Below are 19,939 nucleotides of genomic sequence, written 5' to 3' on the forward strand. Positions count from 1 at the left end.
ATAGGTTTTAAATGATTTAGCTTTTTGTTCAGCAGCTCTCCAGTTTGGCATTTTAGAAGCTTTCTGGTTTCTAGGGTCCAAATTATCCTAGCAACCAGGCAGTGGTTTGATTAAGAAACTGGAATATGAATAGAAGGCAGCCTGAATAGAAAGCCAAGTAATAAAAATCACCAATAAAATTGTAGCCTTAAAGAGCAATATAAACTTGGCTGCTGGGGTCATTTGAAAGCTGGAAAAAAAAGAGGAGAGCAAATCAAAAGCTAAAAAAAAAAAAAAAAAGTCCAGTTGAAATGTGGCTTAGAACTGTCCATTCTATAACATACTTTAGGGTGAACCGCCCCTTTAAGAATAATTCAGTTTGTTATATGGACACACTGTGACTTTAAATGTCCGGCAGGGAAACACACACTATTTGCCTTAACTCTGATTCCCCAAGATTTGGTTACCGGGGAAGAGACTGCCGAGCCAACGTGTACCTCTTGCCTACAGGAGAGATTGTATATTTCATTGCGTCCGTAGTGGTGCTGTTCAATTACGAGGAGAGGACTCAGCGGCACTATCTCGGCCACACGGACTGCGTTAAATGGTACGGACCGATGTGCTCTGTTTACCTGGTTTATCTCCTCCGTTACACTGGTGTGCCCAGCTCTCAGCAGGGATAAATGTCTGGACAAGAATACCCAATCGCATTTGATTGGTCCAGTGGCCCTAACTCAGCCCTTACATACAATTGTGTTGTCCACTGTAACACAATCAGCCAGTAATGTTATAATGTATCTACCACTTCTATTCCTTACGGATCATCTTTACTGCTATCATCAGTTGTCCTCATTTAGCCAGCATGCTCTTATGGTACAGGGCAACTAAGCAGTACTCCCCCTGCCCCCTCCTGAAGTTACATAGGGTTGAAAAAAGACCAGAGTCCATCAAGTTCAACCCTTCCAAGTAAACCCAGCACACACAATCTATACTGACCTATCTATACACTCACATACAGACCTATACTGACCTATCTATCCACTCACATACAGACCCACACTGACCTATCTATACACTCACATACAGACCCATACTGACCTATCTATCCACTCACATACAGACACATACTGACCTATCTATCCACTCACATACAGACCCATACTGACCTATCCACTCACATACAGACCCATACTGACCTATACACTCACATACAGACCCATACTGACCTATCCACTCACATACAGACCCACACTGACCTATCTATCCACTCACATACAGACCCACACTGACCTATCTATCCACTCACATACAGACCCATACTGACCTATCTATACACTCACATACAGACCCATACTGACCTATCTATCCACTCACATACAGACCCATACTGACCTATCTATACACTCACATACAGACCCATACTGACCTATCTATCCCCTCCCATACAGACCCATACTGACCTATCTATCCCCTCCCATACAGACCCATACTGACCTATCTATCCACTCGCATACAGACCCATACTGACCTATCTATCCCCTCCCATACTGACCCACACTGACCTATCTATCCACTCACATACAGACCCACACTGACCTATCTATCCACTCACATACAGACCCACACTGACCTATCTATACACTCACATACAGACCCACACTGACCTATCTATACACTCACATACAGACCCACACTGACCTATCTATACACTCACATACAGACCCATACCGACCTATCTATACACTCGCATACAGACCCATACTGACCTATCTATCCACTCACACACAGACCCATACTGACCTATCTATCCACTCACACACAGACCCATACTGACCTATCTATCCACTCACATACAGACCCACACTGACCTATCTATCCACTCACATACAGACCCATACTGACCTATCTATCCACTCACATACAGACCTACACTGACCTATCTATCCACTCACATACAGACCCATACTGACCTATCTATCCACTCACATACAGACCCATACTGACCTATCTATCCACTCACATACAGACCCACACTGACCTATCTATCCACTCACATACAGACCCATACTGACCTATCTATCCACTCACATACAGACCCATACTGACCTATCCACTCACATACAGACCCATACTGACCTATCTATCCACTCACATACAGACCCATACTGACCTATCAATCCACTCACATACAGACCCATACTGACCTATCTATCCACTCACATACAGACCCATACTGCCCTATCTATACACTCACATACAGACCCATACTGACCTATCTATGAAGTGTATCAGTGGGGCTTCCAAATTCTGACCCCCTTCCCATATATTTCTATGGCAAAGCCAGGGAAGCTCTGCAGGGATGGCACAATTTTTAAATCATGGCAACAGGTTGACAAAAACTCATTTTGTTTCTTTTTCTAGCATTGCAGTACATCCAGATAAAATTAGGATTGCAACAGGACAGATCGCTGGGGTGGACAAGGATGGAAGAGTACGTATCTTAGTCTTTTTATTTAAACTTCTATAATACTGTATATGTAATTTATTGTAAAAAAAAAAAAAAGGGATTATATATTTGTGTCTGTAATACACCAAACATGAATATCCCCTAGATCCTTTTTAATAGTGCTGCCGTCAGTTCTAATTGGTGCTTAGTGATTGTGTCACTTGACAATGAAACTTGTGTATTATAATAAATAATGCACCACTGTTGTACAATATGGGATGTTAGAAGCTTGCCTTTATACCCCCATATGTAATAAAAGGCACTAAGTTTGCCCAGGAGCAGTAACCCATAGCCACCAATAAGATGTTGGCTTTTAAACAGGTGACCTGTAAATGCTACCTGCTGATTGGTTGCTACAGGTTACTGCTCCTGGGCAAACTTAGTGCTTTTTATTACATAACCCTCATAGAGCCATGGAACTGCTTCTTGACTATGGGGGGTTCTGTATTCTATATATGATATAATATATTTTTTATCAATCTTTTGCCTTTTGAAAATGGTAAACTGGTATTTTACATGATCTCTCACGCTCCAGTTTGGTCTGAGGAGATTTATGACTTTTTTTTTTATGTGCATTCCTCTGTCGGAAGCGCGTTACTTGACAAATGTGCATATTATTTCTCTTTTTTGTGGTTTCTGAAATATTTCATTTTACAAATTGGAATGAGTTTGTTTTCCTGCGCAGAACATGTCCGTTCATGTGGCTGAATATTTGTGCAATTCCTTAAATTAAACCAAAAGAAAAAAAGAGAGATTGGAGTTAATTCCTGATCTGTCATTTAAAGGGGAACCATCGCTGTTTAGAGGTTTACACTGTTAGCCTAGGAGTGGTTCCAAATAGGCATATTCTCATTTTAGCTTAGGTGACAAGACTGAATCATCTGTGAACATAATTAGTTTAGTTGCCTGACCCTTAGGTATTTTGGGGGTTGGGGGGGCATTATCCACAAGCTTTTGCAAAAAAAGTAAAAAGCTTCCCCATCTAAAACCTAAAATCGATGGCAGAAAACACAAGAGGGCTGAGGAAGTCACTTGTCTTTTCTGCAGGAGCATCAATAGACGATGCGGTTTGGCTGAATTCTGTGGGTTTGGCCCTATCCAAGTCTTGCAAAACCAGGTTTCTATGTGTTGTTAATGAATACACTTCATCACACACTTGCCAAAGCTACATAGAGGTGTGTATCAGTGGTGTACCTATAGGGGTACAGACCCAAAGGGATGGAGGTCCACAGCAAGATGGGTCCAAGTAGGAAGCAGTTCCCTCCCGCCCCACCCCGGCAAACCTGCTTTAAAGAGATTTAAGGTGGCCACACACGTGGTGATCTGCGATCTTTCGGGCTGAAACAGGCAGATAAGGAGGTAGAAACAATAGGATTTCTACCTCCTTCTGCCGATTCAGCGCTGAAGGCAGATTTTGCCTTCCTGCGATATCAGTCGACTCGCCAACTTGCCATACACGCACCGAATATCGCACAAAACGAGGTTTAGTACGATATTATCTGTGCGTGTATGGCCAGCTTTATGAGCCAGGGACGATAACACAAGCACACGGGAATTGCAATGCTTTCTTTGTATTCACCGGCCTTCATTCTGCTTCTGTCCCACAGCCTCTGCAGCCTCATGTTAGAGTCTGGGACTCTGTAAGCCTCTCCACACTCCAGGTGATTGGCCTCGGCACGTTCGAACGCGGCGTTGGTTGTTTGGCCTTTTCAAAAGCAGTAAGTATTCTCAAATCTTAGCAAATCTTAACTAAACATACATACCCAGTTTTAAGGGAAAGTGCATTATTACATTATAGGTCTTTAAGCACCCAGCTGCCCTGTTGTGCAGTATGTACTAATTCCTGGTGCCAGAGCAGGTCATTTTCCCCAGAGGACATGAACTGTGCGTTACCCTAGTGCGCAGTGTACCGGTATGTATGTGTATGGAAACTCCCCTGCACACCATATATCCGGAACTTACAGAAGGACGGTCACGGAAGATAAGTTTAAGTTTCATGGGTTACTCCTTGTATTGTCATGGGCATGATCATTTTCTCTTAAAAATGCCGATTATTTCCTGCTGCAGCCGCCAGAACTAATAGCCATGATTCCCTTTAGTAACGAGGAGTTGGCATGCAGCCTACTTTCTGATGTACAAATGGCCAGAAGCCCGTCTTCTGCAGCAGCTGGGAGTTCAGGTGGCTGTACCGTCAGATATACTGTGTTTTTTTTCCTGCATTTTATTAAAGGCCAAAAGTTACATTAAGGGTTTCATATTGCTATGGTGCAGAGAGCAAAGACAAGTGTACCTGAGTGAGAAACCTTCTTTCTATTGGTACATGTAGATATAGGATCCGTTATCTGGAAACCTATTATCTAGAAAGTTCTGAATTATGGGAAGGCCATCACCCATAGAGCCCATTATAGGAAAATATTTTTTTAATTATTTCCTTTTTTACTGTAATGATAAAACTGTACCTTGTATTAATCTGTATTGGTGGCATACCAATCCTATTGGGTTTATTTCATGTTTAAATGATTTTTCAGGAGACGTAAGACATGGAGATCCAGATTAAGGAAAGATCCCTTATCTGGAAAACCCCAGGTCCCAAGCATTATGGATAACAAGTCCCATACCTGTACAAATCTTCTGCCTCTAACAACAACCCCCCCCCCCACTGTGATGTACCAAATCCCAAGATTCATGTCATATATATTATCTAAAATTCTTTTCTTCTGCATTAATCCATTGCAGACCCCTGCAGTCTGAGTTGATTCCCTTTTGTCTTCAGTCCCTCCTTAACCCAACTTGTCTTCTCTCATTAGGATTCCGGGGTGCATTTGTCTGTAATAGATGACTCCAATGAGCATATGCTGACAGTCTGGGACTGGCAGAAAAAGTCTAAAATAGCTGAAATCAAGGTACAGCACGTGTTATATTTTTGAAAAAAAAATTTTTTAAATAGTGTGTTTATAAATGTGTATAAATACTGTGTTTATAAATGGAGAAGTTGTGCATGTGATTAGGTTGGAGGTTGCTGGTGGTCTTGGGAAATTTGAATTTTCTTGCTCAGCTGAACTTTTATTTTTGCCCGTCCCCTTTTCTTTATTGACAGACAACAAATGAAGTTGTGCTCACTGTTGAATTCCATCCGACTGATGCCTGCACTATAGTGACGTGTGGCAAGTCTCACATCTTCTTCTGGACTTGGAGCGGCAATTCTCTAGCAAGAAAGCAGGGCATATTTGGGGTATAGCATTTCCTACATGTCACAGAAGAGAATCATATCTTCAATTTAATGGCCAGTGAATCTATTACCTGCACAGCCCTATTAGAAATGATATGGCTACATAGTAACCTGTTTATATTGTGTCTATAAGAGTTTCCTTAGCTGACATAGAATTTAACATTGCAGGGCAATGATCCATGTTCCTGTAGAAGTGAGCCCAGCTTAGTGTCCATTCACATGTCATAGCTTTAGTTCTTTAGAACTGAGAGAGGCCCTCTAACATTGTCTGTTATTCTGTCCACTAAGAATATGCACTCCCATAGCACACAGATTATCCTGATATCCTCAGAATTCTTATTTGCCTTTCTGGCTTGCTTAGAAGCCCACCTCATCACCTCAAGTGACTCAGACTGTCTGCTCTGGATTTCCTGCACACAGACAACACTCACCTTAACCCTTTCCCTGCCAATGTCATTGGCAAGACCATTACAGAATTCCAGAAACATTGTTTTGTATTTTTTTCCAACTCTGTTCTTATTAAGCAGTTGCTGTTGGTACTAAGGGAGTTAAAAAGGGCCCTGTATAAGCTGCTTTATCTGTTTAACTTCCAGAAATACGAGAAACCAAAGTTTGTGCAGTGCTTAGCGTTCCTTGCAAACGGAGATGTCCTTGCCGGAGATTCTGGTGGGGTGATGCTCATATGGAGCAAAACCACTGTAGAATCCACTGCTTCCAAAGGTGCAAAAGGTAAGCATATTAACCTGGGCATTGCTTCCCTCTCCTTGGGCTATGAGTAAAAAAATGCGGCATGGTTGGTTTTAAAGTAGAACTAAAGTTTAAATCACTGGGGGTCGCCAAAATGTTAGGCATTCCCCAGTGATTCAAATCGCTTAGCTGATACCCTGGGCTGGTGCCCAGAGTATTTCTGCAGAAGCATCTCTGTGCCATCTTCTTCGGATACTTCTATATTTGTTCCGGTCCAGGCGATCTGAAGAACTTATGCAGAAATACCCAAGGCCAGGGCAGTTTTCTGTTAACAGAAGCACCAGCCTGGGGTATCGGGTAAGTGATTACAATCACTGGGAGGTGCTAACTTTTGGCACACACCAGTGATTTAACATTTCCTTCTTATTATATATATATATATATATATATATATATATATATATATATATATATAATATATATGCTAGATTGTTACAAATCCATATGATATATACACAAAGTACCATTAAAATTACTTGCAAGATTCCTACAAATCCACATGGTAGGCAGCTCATTAGACGCTGAATTGGGCAGAGTGCAAATTCAGATGTAACACCAGTGAATTCCCATGCATTTCTGTGTCTGTTTCATTGCCAAATCCAACTTGGCAAGCGACATTCTCAGGTTCTAAAAGGAGCCATTGTCCATGATATATCAAGCTTATCCAAGGTAAATTCCACAACTATTGCTGTATCGTCTTAAATGTCTATGATTGGCGGGGGTGTGAATGCAGTGACACACACCTCAAAGCATTCTTACCTGATGTGCTAAAAGATAAAGTTTAAACAATAAAATATATACAGTTAAAGTTCACCCTATCTGTGTATATGAAACAACTTGTATACTAGAATTCTCTTGCATGTCCTTAAAGCAATACTGTCATGGGAAAACATGTTTTTTTAAAAACCCATCAGTTAATAGCGCTTCTCCAGCAGAATCCTGCATTGTAATCTGTTTTTCAGAAACACAGATTTTTTTTTTAATTTAATTTTGATATTTCCCATGGGGCTAGCCATTTTCTTCATTTCCCAGGGTGCCACAGCCATGTGCCCTGAGCTCTGATGAACTTCAGTCACACTGGCATTAAACGTGTGAAAATGTCAGCAGTGAAAATTTCACCATTAAAATCAGTTAAATCTGATTGGCTGTCTGTAGCTCCACCCAATTTTTTCAAACCTTGAATTATTGTCACCCATTGACTGACTTTGGGGACCCTGGCGTAAATAGTATAAGAATGGCAGCATTTTAAATTTAAACAAAAAAAATTCAGATGGAATCTGATTGGCTGATGGTGGCTCCACCTACTTTTTCTAACCTAAAAATGCAGTCCACTGTGAAGAGTTTGGGTACCCTCTTATTAATACTGTGAGAATGGCAGCAGGTTGAATTTCCCCATTGAAAGTCAATAGGTAAAATCTGATTGGCTGTTGGTGGCACCGCCAACTTTTTTTAACCTTGAACCGCAGTTACCTTGTGCCTAACTCGAGGTTTGGAGACCCCCAGCGCTACTGTGAGTCAGTTGGTGAAATTTGATTGGCTGTTCTTGGCTCCTCCCACTTTGGGTGATCCAACAAATGTCGCTGGTTTTTTTTGGGGTGATCCCATGATTGTTATTGAAGTTTGGGGGGTGTAGCTTCAAAGCTGTAAGAGTGGCAGCAGTTTGAAAATCTTCCCTGTCAAAGTCAATGGGAAAATTGGGGGGTTCGGAGCGGCGCCACAAAAAGACCCCAAAAAGTACCCCATAAAACTCACAACAGTATCCCTTTAAGAACCGGTAACTTCTGTCATTAGGTTCATTATAATTGCTGGCTGCCATTCCAAGAGTGCACAGCCGGCTCTAACGGTCAATGCATTTATTAGCTCTAAGCGCTCACAAAAAGGAACCGAAAAAACCATTTGTTGCTTTCAAAGGAATTTTTAGAATGTAGGTGCTTCCTGTTTTGCAGTAAAACACATACAAAGTGCAACATTCTTTAATAAAATGTATTCAGCGGTTATTTTTCTTTGAAATCTCTGTGGGTTTCCTTTTAATATGAATGCAATCATGAAATGGCAAAGTTCTGAATTCTTATGCAAGAAAGCCACTTTTTATTGTCTGGAGTTGGAGACAACATGACTCAGTAGATTCAAGTAGAGAAACCCAGATACTTGGCACATAGGGACTTACTGTACCATGAACCTTCACTTTGCTACAGGTAAAACCTGGAAGAGGAGGGGTTGATAAGGTTACAAAATGACTGGCTCACGTATAATGAGCAGATAGCTTCTCCTGATCCGGCTGTGTACCTCTATCCCATTTGTTTGTAACTCAGAAGTTGACTTGTAAGCTTTCAAGATGGTTGTATGCAGGTCACTTTCCATTGGCTACAGTGGGAATGCTGTCAATAGCAAATGGCCCTAGGTTGTTGACCAGGACTAAAGGTGGCCACACACATAGCTATTTTTGATCTTTTGTGTGACCATTGGTCGCACAAAAAGATCGTTCCCACCCTCCACAGACGTTCAGGGCTGAATCATCAGATATGGAGGTAGAAACAATAGAAATTCTTCCTGAATGTAGATTTTGCTCGGGCGCCATTGTCTTTTAACCTAAACATGAGAGGAGCAGGGCACATCCAAATGATATAAAAATGACAAACTTTATTTTACATATCAAAAAACCCAACGCGTTTCGACCCTCATTCAAAAGGAGGGGGTCTTCGTCAGGGGCACATATAAAAAGCAGGCAAAACTTTTAACATGGCCGATCGAGGAGTCAACCGATATCCGCAGGCTTTTGCGGTATTGGTCGCCTCGTTGAGCCACCATACACGCACCGAATATCGTACCAAGCGAGGTTTTGTACAATATCATCGGTGCCTGTATGGCCAGCTTTAAAGGTGGCCATACACAGGGCATTTAAAGTTGCCAATGGCATCTTATCGGCTCTGGTATAAGTCTTTCCGACAGGCCTACCCGACTGGTATCTAGCAGAAAATCTGGCAAGATATCGACTGGGCAGGTTTCAAAATCCCATTGGGGAGAAGCCCATTGGCTTGTTGATGTGGTCCTTGCCCCAATGACCTGAAGTCCGTCAGTGTCATCCCAACATTTGGCCTGAGAGCCAGAGAATTGGATCAATCCAGTATCACCCAACTCAAGGTGGGCATATCGGGGAATGAGCTGCTTGTTTGGACTAGTCACTAGTGGAACTTTCAGTATATGGCAAGCTTTAAAACTGGTTCTTTTTTGGCTACTAATCATGGGTTATTAATTACTCACAGCACCTCCCTTGTATTCAATAGGTAGTGAATGTCTTCTTTTTTTCCACCATTAGTTCCTCTAGAAGAAATATGTACTGATGGTACTAAACTATTTTTTGGACCTTAAGCATATTAAATAAGAGCATAATTTTCTCACTGGCTGTATTTCTCTTCTCTTCCACAGTTTTAGGCGTCTACCAAATAAGCAGGCAAATCAAAGCTCATGATGGCAGTGTGTTCACACTTTGCCAAATGAGAAATGGGATGCTGCTTACTGGAGGCGGAAAGGACCGGAAAGTCATCATGTGGGATCATGACCTTAATCCAGAAAGAGAAATAGAGGTACGACAAAGAAATATAATTATTACATTTAAATTAAAGTCAGTAGTCTGTATACTGTTAATAGCACTTTGTTCAGGTTTAAGGATTTTTGCATTCAAAAGCTAGATTTCCCCGGAGTGGACCTGGTCCCATGGTTACATAGTTACATAGTTACATAGGGTTGAAAAAAGACCAGTGTCCATCAAGTTCAACCCATCCAAGTAAACCCAGCACACCTAACCCACACCTACCAATCTATACTCACATACATAAACTATAAATACAACCACTAGTACTAACTGTAGATATTAGTATCACAATAGCCTTTGATATTCTGATTGATCAAGAACTCATCCAGGCCCCTCTTAAAGGCATTAACAGAATCTGCCATTACCACATCACTAGGAAGGGCATTCCACAACCTCACTGCCCTCACCGTGAAAAACCACCTACGCTGCTTCAAATGGAAGCTCCTTTCCTCTAATCTAAAGGGGTGACCTCTGGTGCGTTGATTGTTTTTATGGGAAAAAAGAACATCCCCCAACTGCCTATAATCCCCTCTAATGTACTTGTACAGAGTAATCATGTCCCCTCGCAAGCGCCTCTTTTCCAGAGAAAACAACCCCAACCTCGACAGTCTCACCTCATAGTTTAAATCTTCCATCCCCTTTACCAGTTTAGTTACACGTCTCTGCACTTTCTCCAGCTCATTAATATCCTTCTTAAGGACTGGAGCCCAAAACTGCACCGCATACTCAAGGTGAGGCCTTACCAGGGACCTATAAAGGGGCAAAATTATGTTCTCATCCCTTGAGTCAATGCCCTTTTTTATACAAGACAGCACTTTATTTGCTTTAGTAGCCACAGAATGACACTGCCTGGAATTAGACAACTTGTGATCTACAAAAACCCCTAGATCCTTCTCCATTAAGGAAACCCCCAACACACTACCATTCAGTAGATAGTTTGCGTTTATATTATTTCTACCAAAGTGCATAACTTTGCACTTATCAACATTGAACCTCATTTTCCAGTTTGCTGCCCAGTTATCTAATTTTGTCAAATCGCTCTGCAAAGCGGCAGCATCCTGCATGGAACTTATAGTTTTGCACAATTTAGTGTCATCAGCAAAAATAGACACAGTACTGTCTATGCCCACCTCCAGGTCATTAATAAACAAGTTAAACAGCAAAGGACCAAGGACTGACCCCTGCGGTACTCCACTAACCACACTGGTCCAATTAGAAAATGTTCCATTTACAACCACTCTTTGTACTCTATCCTTCAGCCAGTTCTCTATCCAATTACAAATATTATGTTCTAGGCCAATATTCCTTAATTTGATCATTAACCTTCTGTGAGGTACTGTATCAAACGCTTTAGCAAAGTCCAAGTAGATGACATCAACTGCCATTCCAGCATCAAGGTTCCTGCTCACCTCCTCATAAAAGGCGACTAAATTAGTCTGGCAAGATCTGTTACGCATAAAACCATGCTGGCACAAACTAATAGTATTGTGAACTGCAATGTATTCAAGTACCCTATCCCTTATTACCCCTTCCAAAAGTTTTCCTACTACTGATGTCAGACTAACAGGCCTATAGTTTTCAGGCTGAGAACGGGATCCCTTTTTAAATAACGGCACCACATTAGCAATCCGCCAGTCTCTTGGCACCATGCCAGACCTCAATGAATCCTGAAAAATTAAGTGAAGAGGTTTGGCAATCACAGCGCTCAGCTCATTTAATACCCTGGGATGAATCCCATCCGGCCCTGGACCTTTGTTTACCTTTACATGTTCAAGTCTCTTTTGAATTTCCTCCTGAGTGACCCATGCGTCCGTAGCTAAATTACTAGAACTGGGCATATTACAAGGGAAGCCTTCATTATCTGGCTCCTCAGATGTATAGACAGATGAAAAATAAGAGTTCAAAATTTCAGCTTTTTCCCCGTTTTCATCAACCAACGTACCCCCCCGTGATAATAAAGTTCCCACCCCTTCTTGCTTCATTTTTTTACTATTCACATAATTAAAAAATAATTTTGGATTCTTTTTACTCCTAGCTGCAATATCCCTTTCCATCTCTATTTTAGCTTGCCTGATAGCTTTTTTGCATGCTTTATTTGCTTCCTTGTACCTGATGAAAGTTTCTGCTGTCCCAGCTAACTTGAATGCCCTAAAAGCATAAATGAGTAGCATAAAACTGAGGGACTCCATGAAATACCTAGAACTGTGTCTTATTTTTTAAGCTCTGCACAGGCTTGATTCAGAATTTTTGGAAAGGTATATCCCAGAGGCAATCACTTAGGTACCAAGGTTGTCATTTTAATTATCCAAACATTACCTAGACCTCATCGGCAATGAGCTGCTAATAGGTAGAACCAATAGCACTGAACCTAGCCAGGGCATTACAGATGTCCGACAGGCTTTCCTGCTGAGATGCCCCAAAGACAGCCAACACTAGTCGGGGAAGGTTAATCTGTACAGGACATGCCTGAAAAGACCCAATACAATCCATTGTATGTGACTAGCCAAGACCAATGCCAACACAACACAGCAGTGTACTTTTTCTAATGGCTTCTGTCCTTGCCTACACTCATTTCTTCTACTGTTTTATGTTGGTTGGCAAATACTTTCCTGTCTGTAAAGCAGAAAGCATTATAATTGTTTATTTATTTTTAAATCTTTGTGTATTTATTGCTGTCAAATAAATGCATGTAATGACAGTGGTACTTCCCCTTGTGCAGAAACAAGCCACCTCTGGAGTTCAGAACTCAAGAATGAATCAATATTTAACATGAAACATGCAGTCATCGACAGCATCTTGAGACCATTACAGTCAGTTGTGTCTCTATCTAGCGAGGCAGGGTTAAGCTCCACGTCTTTCTGACACATGATTTATCCGGAGGAATTAACCCTGCCAAGTGGTCATGATTTGCTACACTCATCAAAAATACCAAACCTAGTCAGAAGTTTAATGCATGAAATATTTACAGTATAGGGTATACCGACTACTATACATCTTCCAATTTAGAGTGCATTGTTCCTTTATATGCATCCTTGATATGCATTTGAAATAAAGCTGTAGAATATCATAGCTAAAGATGAAATAAGCCTTTGTATAATAATGGCTTTCACCTATTTGCTTTTCCACTTTATTCTGCCCAGGGGCCCTTGTTTAGGTGCATGTTTGTCTATTCTTGAGTTTTTAATCTTTTGTAGAACAACCAATGAAATCAAACCTTGGCCTCCTGTGGGTCATATAGTGATGTAGAACGGTAGACGTTTGCTTGTTTGTAGCGAGTTATTACTTTGCAGGTAAATATATTTGCTCCTCAACCAGGTTCCTGACCAATATGGCACCATCCGAGCCGTGGCTGAAGGTAAAGGTGATCAGTTTTTAATCGGAACATCACGGAACTTCATTCTGCGAGGGACGTTTAACGATGGCTTCCAAGTAGAAGTTCAGGTAATCCTAATGACTTATTTTTTTATCTTTCATACATTATCGAAGCTGATTTTACAGTCTGGGCTTTGAACAAACACTCTCTTATCATTTTGTAGGGTCACACCGATGAACTTTGGGGTCTGGCGACTCATCCATTTAAAGACTTGCTCTTAACATGCGCTCAAGATAAGCAAGTTTGCTTGTGGAACTCGGTGGACCACTCCTTGGAATGGACCAGGGTCTTAGACGTATGTGCTGTTTATTTTTTATAAGCCCTCTTCTTGCATAGGGAAATAATTGCCGTCATAAAAAAATACTAGCTGATCACTTCATTTATATCTTTGTGTATGTGCATAGAGCAACCAGTGCCCATCCCTCTTATCTAGGGAATGAGAGGTCATTAAAGGAACAGCAACACTAAACAAAGCCCAAAACATGTTATTTCATTATGAGAATAAATTCAGCAATTATATAATTATATGAGGAAACATTTGTAATTCTCATTAGACTTAGTTCCTGCTTGTTGCAAAGACAGGCAGTGTGAAACTTTTTCAAACGGAACCCATGGATGTGTCCTGAAGATAATGCTGGTCAGTCTGGCCTTAGAGAGGATTTACTGGTGCCGCTCCAGTACCTAATCCCAGATAAGCCTTTTCCATCCCTTAATTACCGATGTGGGAGGTCAAGGATCAGGTGATCCAGTTGCCTTCCAGTTACTGAATTTCCCTCTCCATTTCATTGTGTAGTTTGGGAATCCGCAGCAGAAAAGCCTTGTGGTTTTATTTATTTATTCTCTTATTTGTCCGCACAGTCTGACGAATGGTGGAAAGATTTCGCTGAAATCTCTCTATTTTCCCTTTATATAATGCTTTTAAGTGCTTCGGTGGTTTGGGTAACAAGATACAGCTGAATGGAGCCAATGAAATATTTCACAAGGAAGACAAGTTTTTGCTTGTGCCAGAAATGCATGTCGTCGGTGTTACTGCCTGTCTGTTCACTGCAAACATGACTGCATCTCATTGAAACGTCTCCAATATTTTTCTGCCCGGGGGTTACTTGCTTTACACTTATCCTCCGGAGACGCTTCCGTTTATTAGAGAATGACACATTCTCATGTTGACAGTAAAAACTTTTGAGTTTTCTTCAAATTTATTGTTGTGTGCTTAAGACCTCCATTTCTGAACATCTGTTTGCGGAAAGCAATTCCAGACCCTCTGTCTTTCCTTCATGCAGGAACCGGGGCACTGTGCTGATTTCCACCCCACTGGAACCGTCGTAGCCATTGGGACACATTCTGGAAGGTAATTACTAAGGCTTTAAACTTTGTAGCAGCTTTAAGAAAGACATTTTTTATTCGGGGGATATCATTTTTTCTAATAAACTGTCCTTTTGGGGGCAGTTCATGCATACGTAAATTATCTAAGAATGATAACCATAGACCAAGTGGGGCTTTAATTAGACAGAAGACACCTCTACAGCGGAGAAGTCAAGATACCCCTGTCCATTACGAAATGGCAAGAGCCTAGAGGTGACAGGTGGACATTAACGCCAAAATGTTCAAGCCAAAAAGCTATTTTTGCTCTAATTACTGTTAATGCAACATAACCTGGGGAAATTCTCATTGCTCTGCAGAGCACTATCCCTTTTTGAAGTGGTTTTCGATAAAGAACCGTTGGTAGATCCCTATTGGCTGTAATTGGAATAATGACTAGTGGCTCATCATTCTTGGTTACCATCGCCAAACCTGTAGGGCAAGGTCAGATAATTGGCCATGGGATACTAGCCTTCCCATTATATTCACTAGTCATTAACTGATATTGTTGTATCACTGTTGCTTTTCTCTTGGAAAGTGATGGTGAGAGCAGCCCATATGCCATAGCCGCCTGTAGAAGTGGGAGGCTAAACTACTGCTACTAACAAACGACATAAATTCTCGCTAAATATAGAATTTTCTGATATTAACAGTGGTACCTTAGACATCAAAATAGCACGCTAAAGCTCTTTATTCATATACTCATACTCTAGCATAGGGTCTCTAGGTGCAAGTTTCTAATGGTTACCTATGTTAGGCAAGGGATACAATGACAGATACTCTGATCTATATAAAACATTTATGGTCTCCCTTTACTTTCTAGATGGTTTGTTCTGGATGCAGAGACGAGAGACCTGGTATCCATACATACAGACGGCAATGAGCAGCTCTCGGTCATGCGATACTCCGTCGGTAGGTCGATTCCTCTTAGGACGTTGCAAAGACAGTTCTTCTTTGTGAAAATCATAATGCTATATTCTTCCAGTGCACTAAAAGGAAAAATATGAAATCTGTAAAGGGTAATTCCTTTTTAATCCCCATCCATTACCAGCAGAGTGTCTCCGGAGAGGTGCCGTGCCTGATGAACTCTCCTGAGGTCAGCTTCCTGCACTTACACTATGTTCTGGCTGACAATGCATTCTGTAAACACACAGACTCTGCAGGATTTGGAGAGAGCTAAATCAAGTTATCTCTGACACTCGAGAGCAGGAAAGCAAAACCCCATTTAACACTTTCGGGTTTAGAATGAAACATATTGAACTGATTCAAGAACTGAGTTTGCCAATTCCTTACAAGTTATGTCTTTCATTTTCAGCCACTCCATGTCTCCAGGCACAACATACTGAGCTTAGTACTACTATAGAGCGCCAACATCCCCACTATAGTTCTACTATTCTCTTGGTGTTATGGGCTACCTCTGCTCTGTAAGCTGTGGAGAAATTGTTACAATTTGTAACATCAGTGTTTTAGTCCCTCCTCCCCTGCCAGGATTTCAAATGATGCAGAGAACTGTTTTGCACCTGGATTTCAGCATATAAAAATGGTATTTATTCAGACTTTTTGAAGGAACAGATTACAGTGAGAGGTATATTAGGGGTTTCTGTGTTGCGTGGGGCTTTTTAACAAATATAGTTCAGAAGCCATGTTACCATGCAAGCCTAACGTAGCTACATGATGTCTTCCATGTGCTTCATTCCTCTCATCAGATGGCGCGCTGCTTGCTGTGGGCTCACATGACAACTTCATTTACCTCTACAATGTCTCAGAGAATGGGAGAAAGTATAGCAGATATGGAAAGTGCACTGTAAGTAACAGCCGACCCCACTGTATATGCGCCTATGCCCTACGTTAGAATTAAGCACCCGATCACTTGGTTTTCCAGAAAAAACTAAATTATATTTATATATTTTTTCCTGTGTTACCAAAGCAGTCTGTAACCAGATAGGTTTGTGCCAAACTTGTTGTTAGAAATTCTGATTGGCTTAGCACAAAGCATTGATGTTATTTTAATTATTTGCCACAGAATATGTCTATGAAGATTTTCATTCATCCAGGTCATGGTATATCTAGTATAAATAAATTTAAAGCAACCGGACTTGTTTGGTAATCATTGAAGACGTTTCACTACTCATCCGAGCAGCTTTTTCAGTTCAACTGACTGGTATGGGAAGTCCTCAGCATATATACTCTTCCACTAATCCAATCACAATGGCACTTTGTAACTCTTCAGAGAGGTGACACCTGAAACTCACAGAGGTGTGAATGCTGTGGAGTTACTTTGAAAGGATTACCAAAGTATCATGCAACTCTTCAAAACAGGTGTTACTAGTTAGAGTTGCATGAATGGATGTGTGTAGAGTTCTGAAACTGCCGGGGTACAGATGTTAGAACAGCATTGTATGTAGCAGACAGATGGTGTCGAAGTCCCCCGCCTCTGTTTAGGGATGTTTTCTCCATTTTGACATGAATGGCCTCAGAGAAACTCAGGAGAATTTTCAACAAACACCACATCCCTGTGTTTTTCAAACCTAGCAACACACTGAGACAAAAACTTGTACACCCAAAGGATCCAACACCAAAGGAAAAACAAAGCAATGTTGTATACGCAGTCCAGTGTAGCGAGGAGTGCACCGACCTTTACATTGGGGAGACAAAGCAACTGAGAATGGCTCAGCATAGGAGGGTGAACACTACAGACCAGGACTCTGCTGTCTTTCTACACCTAAAAGACAAGGGACACTCCTTTGAAAATAGCAACGTCCAAATTTTGGACAAAGAAGACCGCTGGTTTGAAAGAGGTGTAAAAGAGGCCATTCATGTCAAAGTGGAGAAACCATCCCTAAACAGAGGCGGGGGACTTCGACACCATCTGTCTGCTACATACAAAGCTGTTCTAACATCTGTACCCCGGCAGTTTCAGAACTCTTCACACATCCATTCATGCAACTCTAACAAGTAACACCTGTTTGAAGAGTTGCATGATACTTTGGTAATCCTTTCAAAGTAACTCCACAGCATTCACACCTCTGTGAGTTTCAGGTGTCACCTCTCTGAAGAGTTACAATGTGCCATTGTGATTGGATTAGTAGAAGATATATGCTGAGGATTTCCCATACCAGTCAGTTGAACTGAAGAAGCTGCTCGGATGAGCAGTGAAATGTCTTCAATGAATACCAAACAAGTTCAGTTGCTTTAAATTTATTTATACTAGATAATTAAAGGAGAACTAAAGCCTAACTAAAGAAGTAGGCTATGCTGTACATTATGTTTTGTGCTTCTGTACCAGCTCAAGGCAAACACAGCCCTTTAACAGGGAAGGTCTGTGCCCCCAAAGATGCCCCAGTAGCCCCCCATCTTCTTTTCTGCTGATTCCCTGCACATTTTCTGTGCTGCAGGCACTTACCTGAGCTTAGGGTCCCACTCACACTATACTGTATATACAGAATATAAATGTCACAGTATAACCTGAGCTTAGGGTCCCACTCACACTATACTGTATATACAGAATATAAATGTCACAGTATAACCTGAGCTTAGGGTCCCACTCACAATATACTGTATATACAGAATATAAATGTCACAGTATAACCTGAGCTTAGGGACCCACTCACACTATACTGTATATACAGAATATAAATGTCACAGTATAACCTGAGCTTAGGGACCCACTCACAATATACTGTATGTATAGGATATAAATGTCACAGTATAACCTGAGCTTAGGGTCCCACTCACACTATACTGTATATACAGAATATAAATGTCACTATATAACCTGAGCTTAGGGACCCACTCACAATATACTGTATATACAGAATATAAATGTCACAGTATAACCTGAGCTTAGGGACCCACTCACAATATACTGTATGTATAGGATATAAATGTCACAGTATAACCTGAGCTTAGGGTCCCACTCACACTATACTGTATATATGCACAATATAAATGTCACAATACAAGGCTAATAAGTAATTAATACAGGTAATTATGGCAGCTCAGAAACCAGTGCAGCTAACATGAGAATTAATGTAGCATCATTTTCTGCTTGATAATTTGCGACGACCCCTACGCTTATCTTCACAACAGCCGCTCAGAGCCCACTGAGCATGTGCAGTGCCACTGACACTCCTAACAACATCCTAGATGGGGAGCTCCTGTGACAAGTTGAAGGCCTGGGTCGCTACAGCTATAGAGATGCTAAACCTTTAGGCTGGTTCAATAATTTCAGTATATTAATCATTTTTTGATTACAAATAGTATATTTTTACAATGTAGTTTGTTGCATGTTGAAAAGCACACTCTGATTATTCTAAAACCCTCCTATTTTTTAGGGTCATTCCAGTTATATCACACATCTTGACTGGTCCCCAGATAATCAGTACATCATGTCTAACTCAGGCGACTATGAAATATTATACTGTAAGTGGTATTTTCTTTGTACTGTACCTTTAACAAAGCCTTTTCATTCTTCAATATTATGTGCAGGTATGGGACCTGTTATCCAGAATGCTCGGGACCTGGGGTTTTCCAGATAAGGGATCTTAATTTGGATCTCCATACCTTGTCTGCTAAAAAATCATTTAAATATTAAATAACCCCAATAGAATTGTTTTGCCCCCAATAAGGGGTAATTATATCTTAGTTGGGATCAAGTACAGGTACTGTTTTATTATTACAGAGAAAAGGGAATCATTTAACCATGAAATAAACCCAATAGGACTGTTCTGCCCCAATAAGGGGTAATTATATCTTAGTTGGGATCAAGTACAGGTACTGTTTTATTATTACAGAGAAAATGGAATCATTTAACCATTAAATAAACCCAATAGGGCTGTTCTGCCCCCAATAAGGGGTAATTATATCTTAGTTGGGATCAAGTACAGGTACTGTTTTATTATTACAGAGAAAAGGGAATCATTTAACCATGAAATAAACCCAATAGGGCTGTTCTGCCCCCAATAAGGGGTAATTATATCTTAGTTGGGATCAAGTACAGGTACTGTTTTATTATTACAGAGAAAATGGAATCATTTAACCATTAAATAAACCCAATAGGGCTGTTCTGCCCCCAATAAGGGGTAATTATATCTTAGTTGGGATCAAGTACAATTATTATTTTATAATGGAGTCTATGGGACCTTTCTGGATAAC

General features: G+C 40.9%; 1 protein-coding gene across 5 annotated transcripts in view; it reads left to right on the plus strand.

The window, feature by feature from the left end:
- The window catches only part of eml4 (echinoderm microtubule associated protein like 4), a 124,521-nt gene that overhangs the window by 101,129 nt on the left and 3,453 nt on the right, over positions 1-19,939 (plus strand). For all 5 annotated transcript variants that reach the window (XM_031901660.1, XM_031901657.1, XM_031901659.1 and 2 more), the window contains 13 exon segments: positions 437-586; positions 2,401-2,470; positions 4,093-4,203; positions 5,293-5,388; positions 5,583-5,717; positions 6,308-6,443; positions 9,888-10,045; positions 13,369-13,494; positions 13,590-13,721; positions 14,707-14,774; positions 15,609-15,697; positions 16,492-16,589; positions 19,120-19,207. In XM_031901660.1, coding sequence (XP_031757520.1) covers positions 437-586; positions 2,401-2,470; positions 4,093-4,203; positions 5,293-5,388; positions 5,583-5,717; positions 6,308-6,443; positions 9,888-10,045; positions 13,369-13,494; positions 13,590-13,721; positions 14,707-14,774; positions 15,609-15,697; positions 16,492-16,589; positions 19,120-19,207 — 1,457 coding nt within the window.

Source organism: Xenopus tropicalis, chromosome 5 (genome assembly GCF_000004195.4).
Source record: "Xenopus tropicalis strain Nigerian chromosome 5, UCB_Xtro_10.0, whole genome shotgun sequence".
NCBI classification, from domain to species: Eukaryota; Metazoa; Chordata; class Amphibia; order Anura; family Pipidae; genus Xenopus; species Xenopus tropicalis.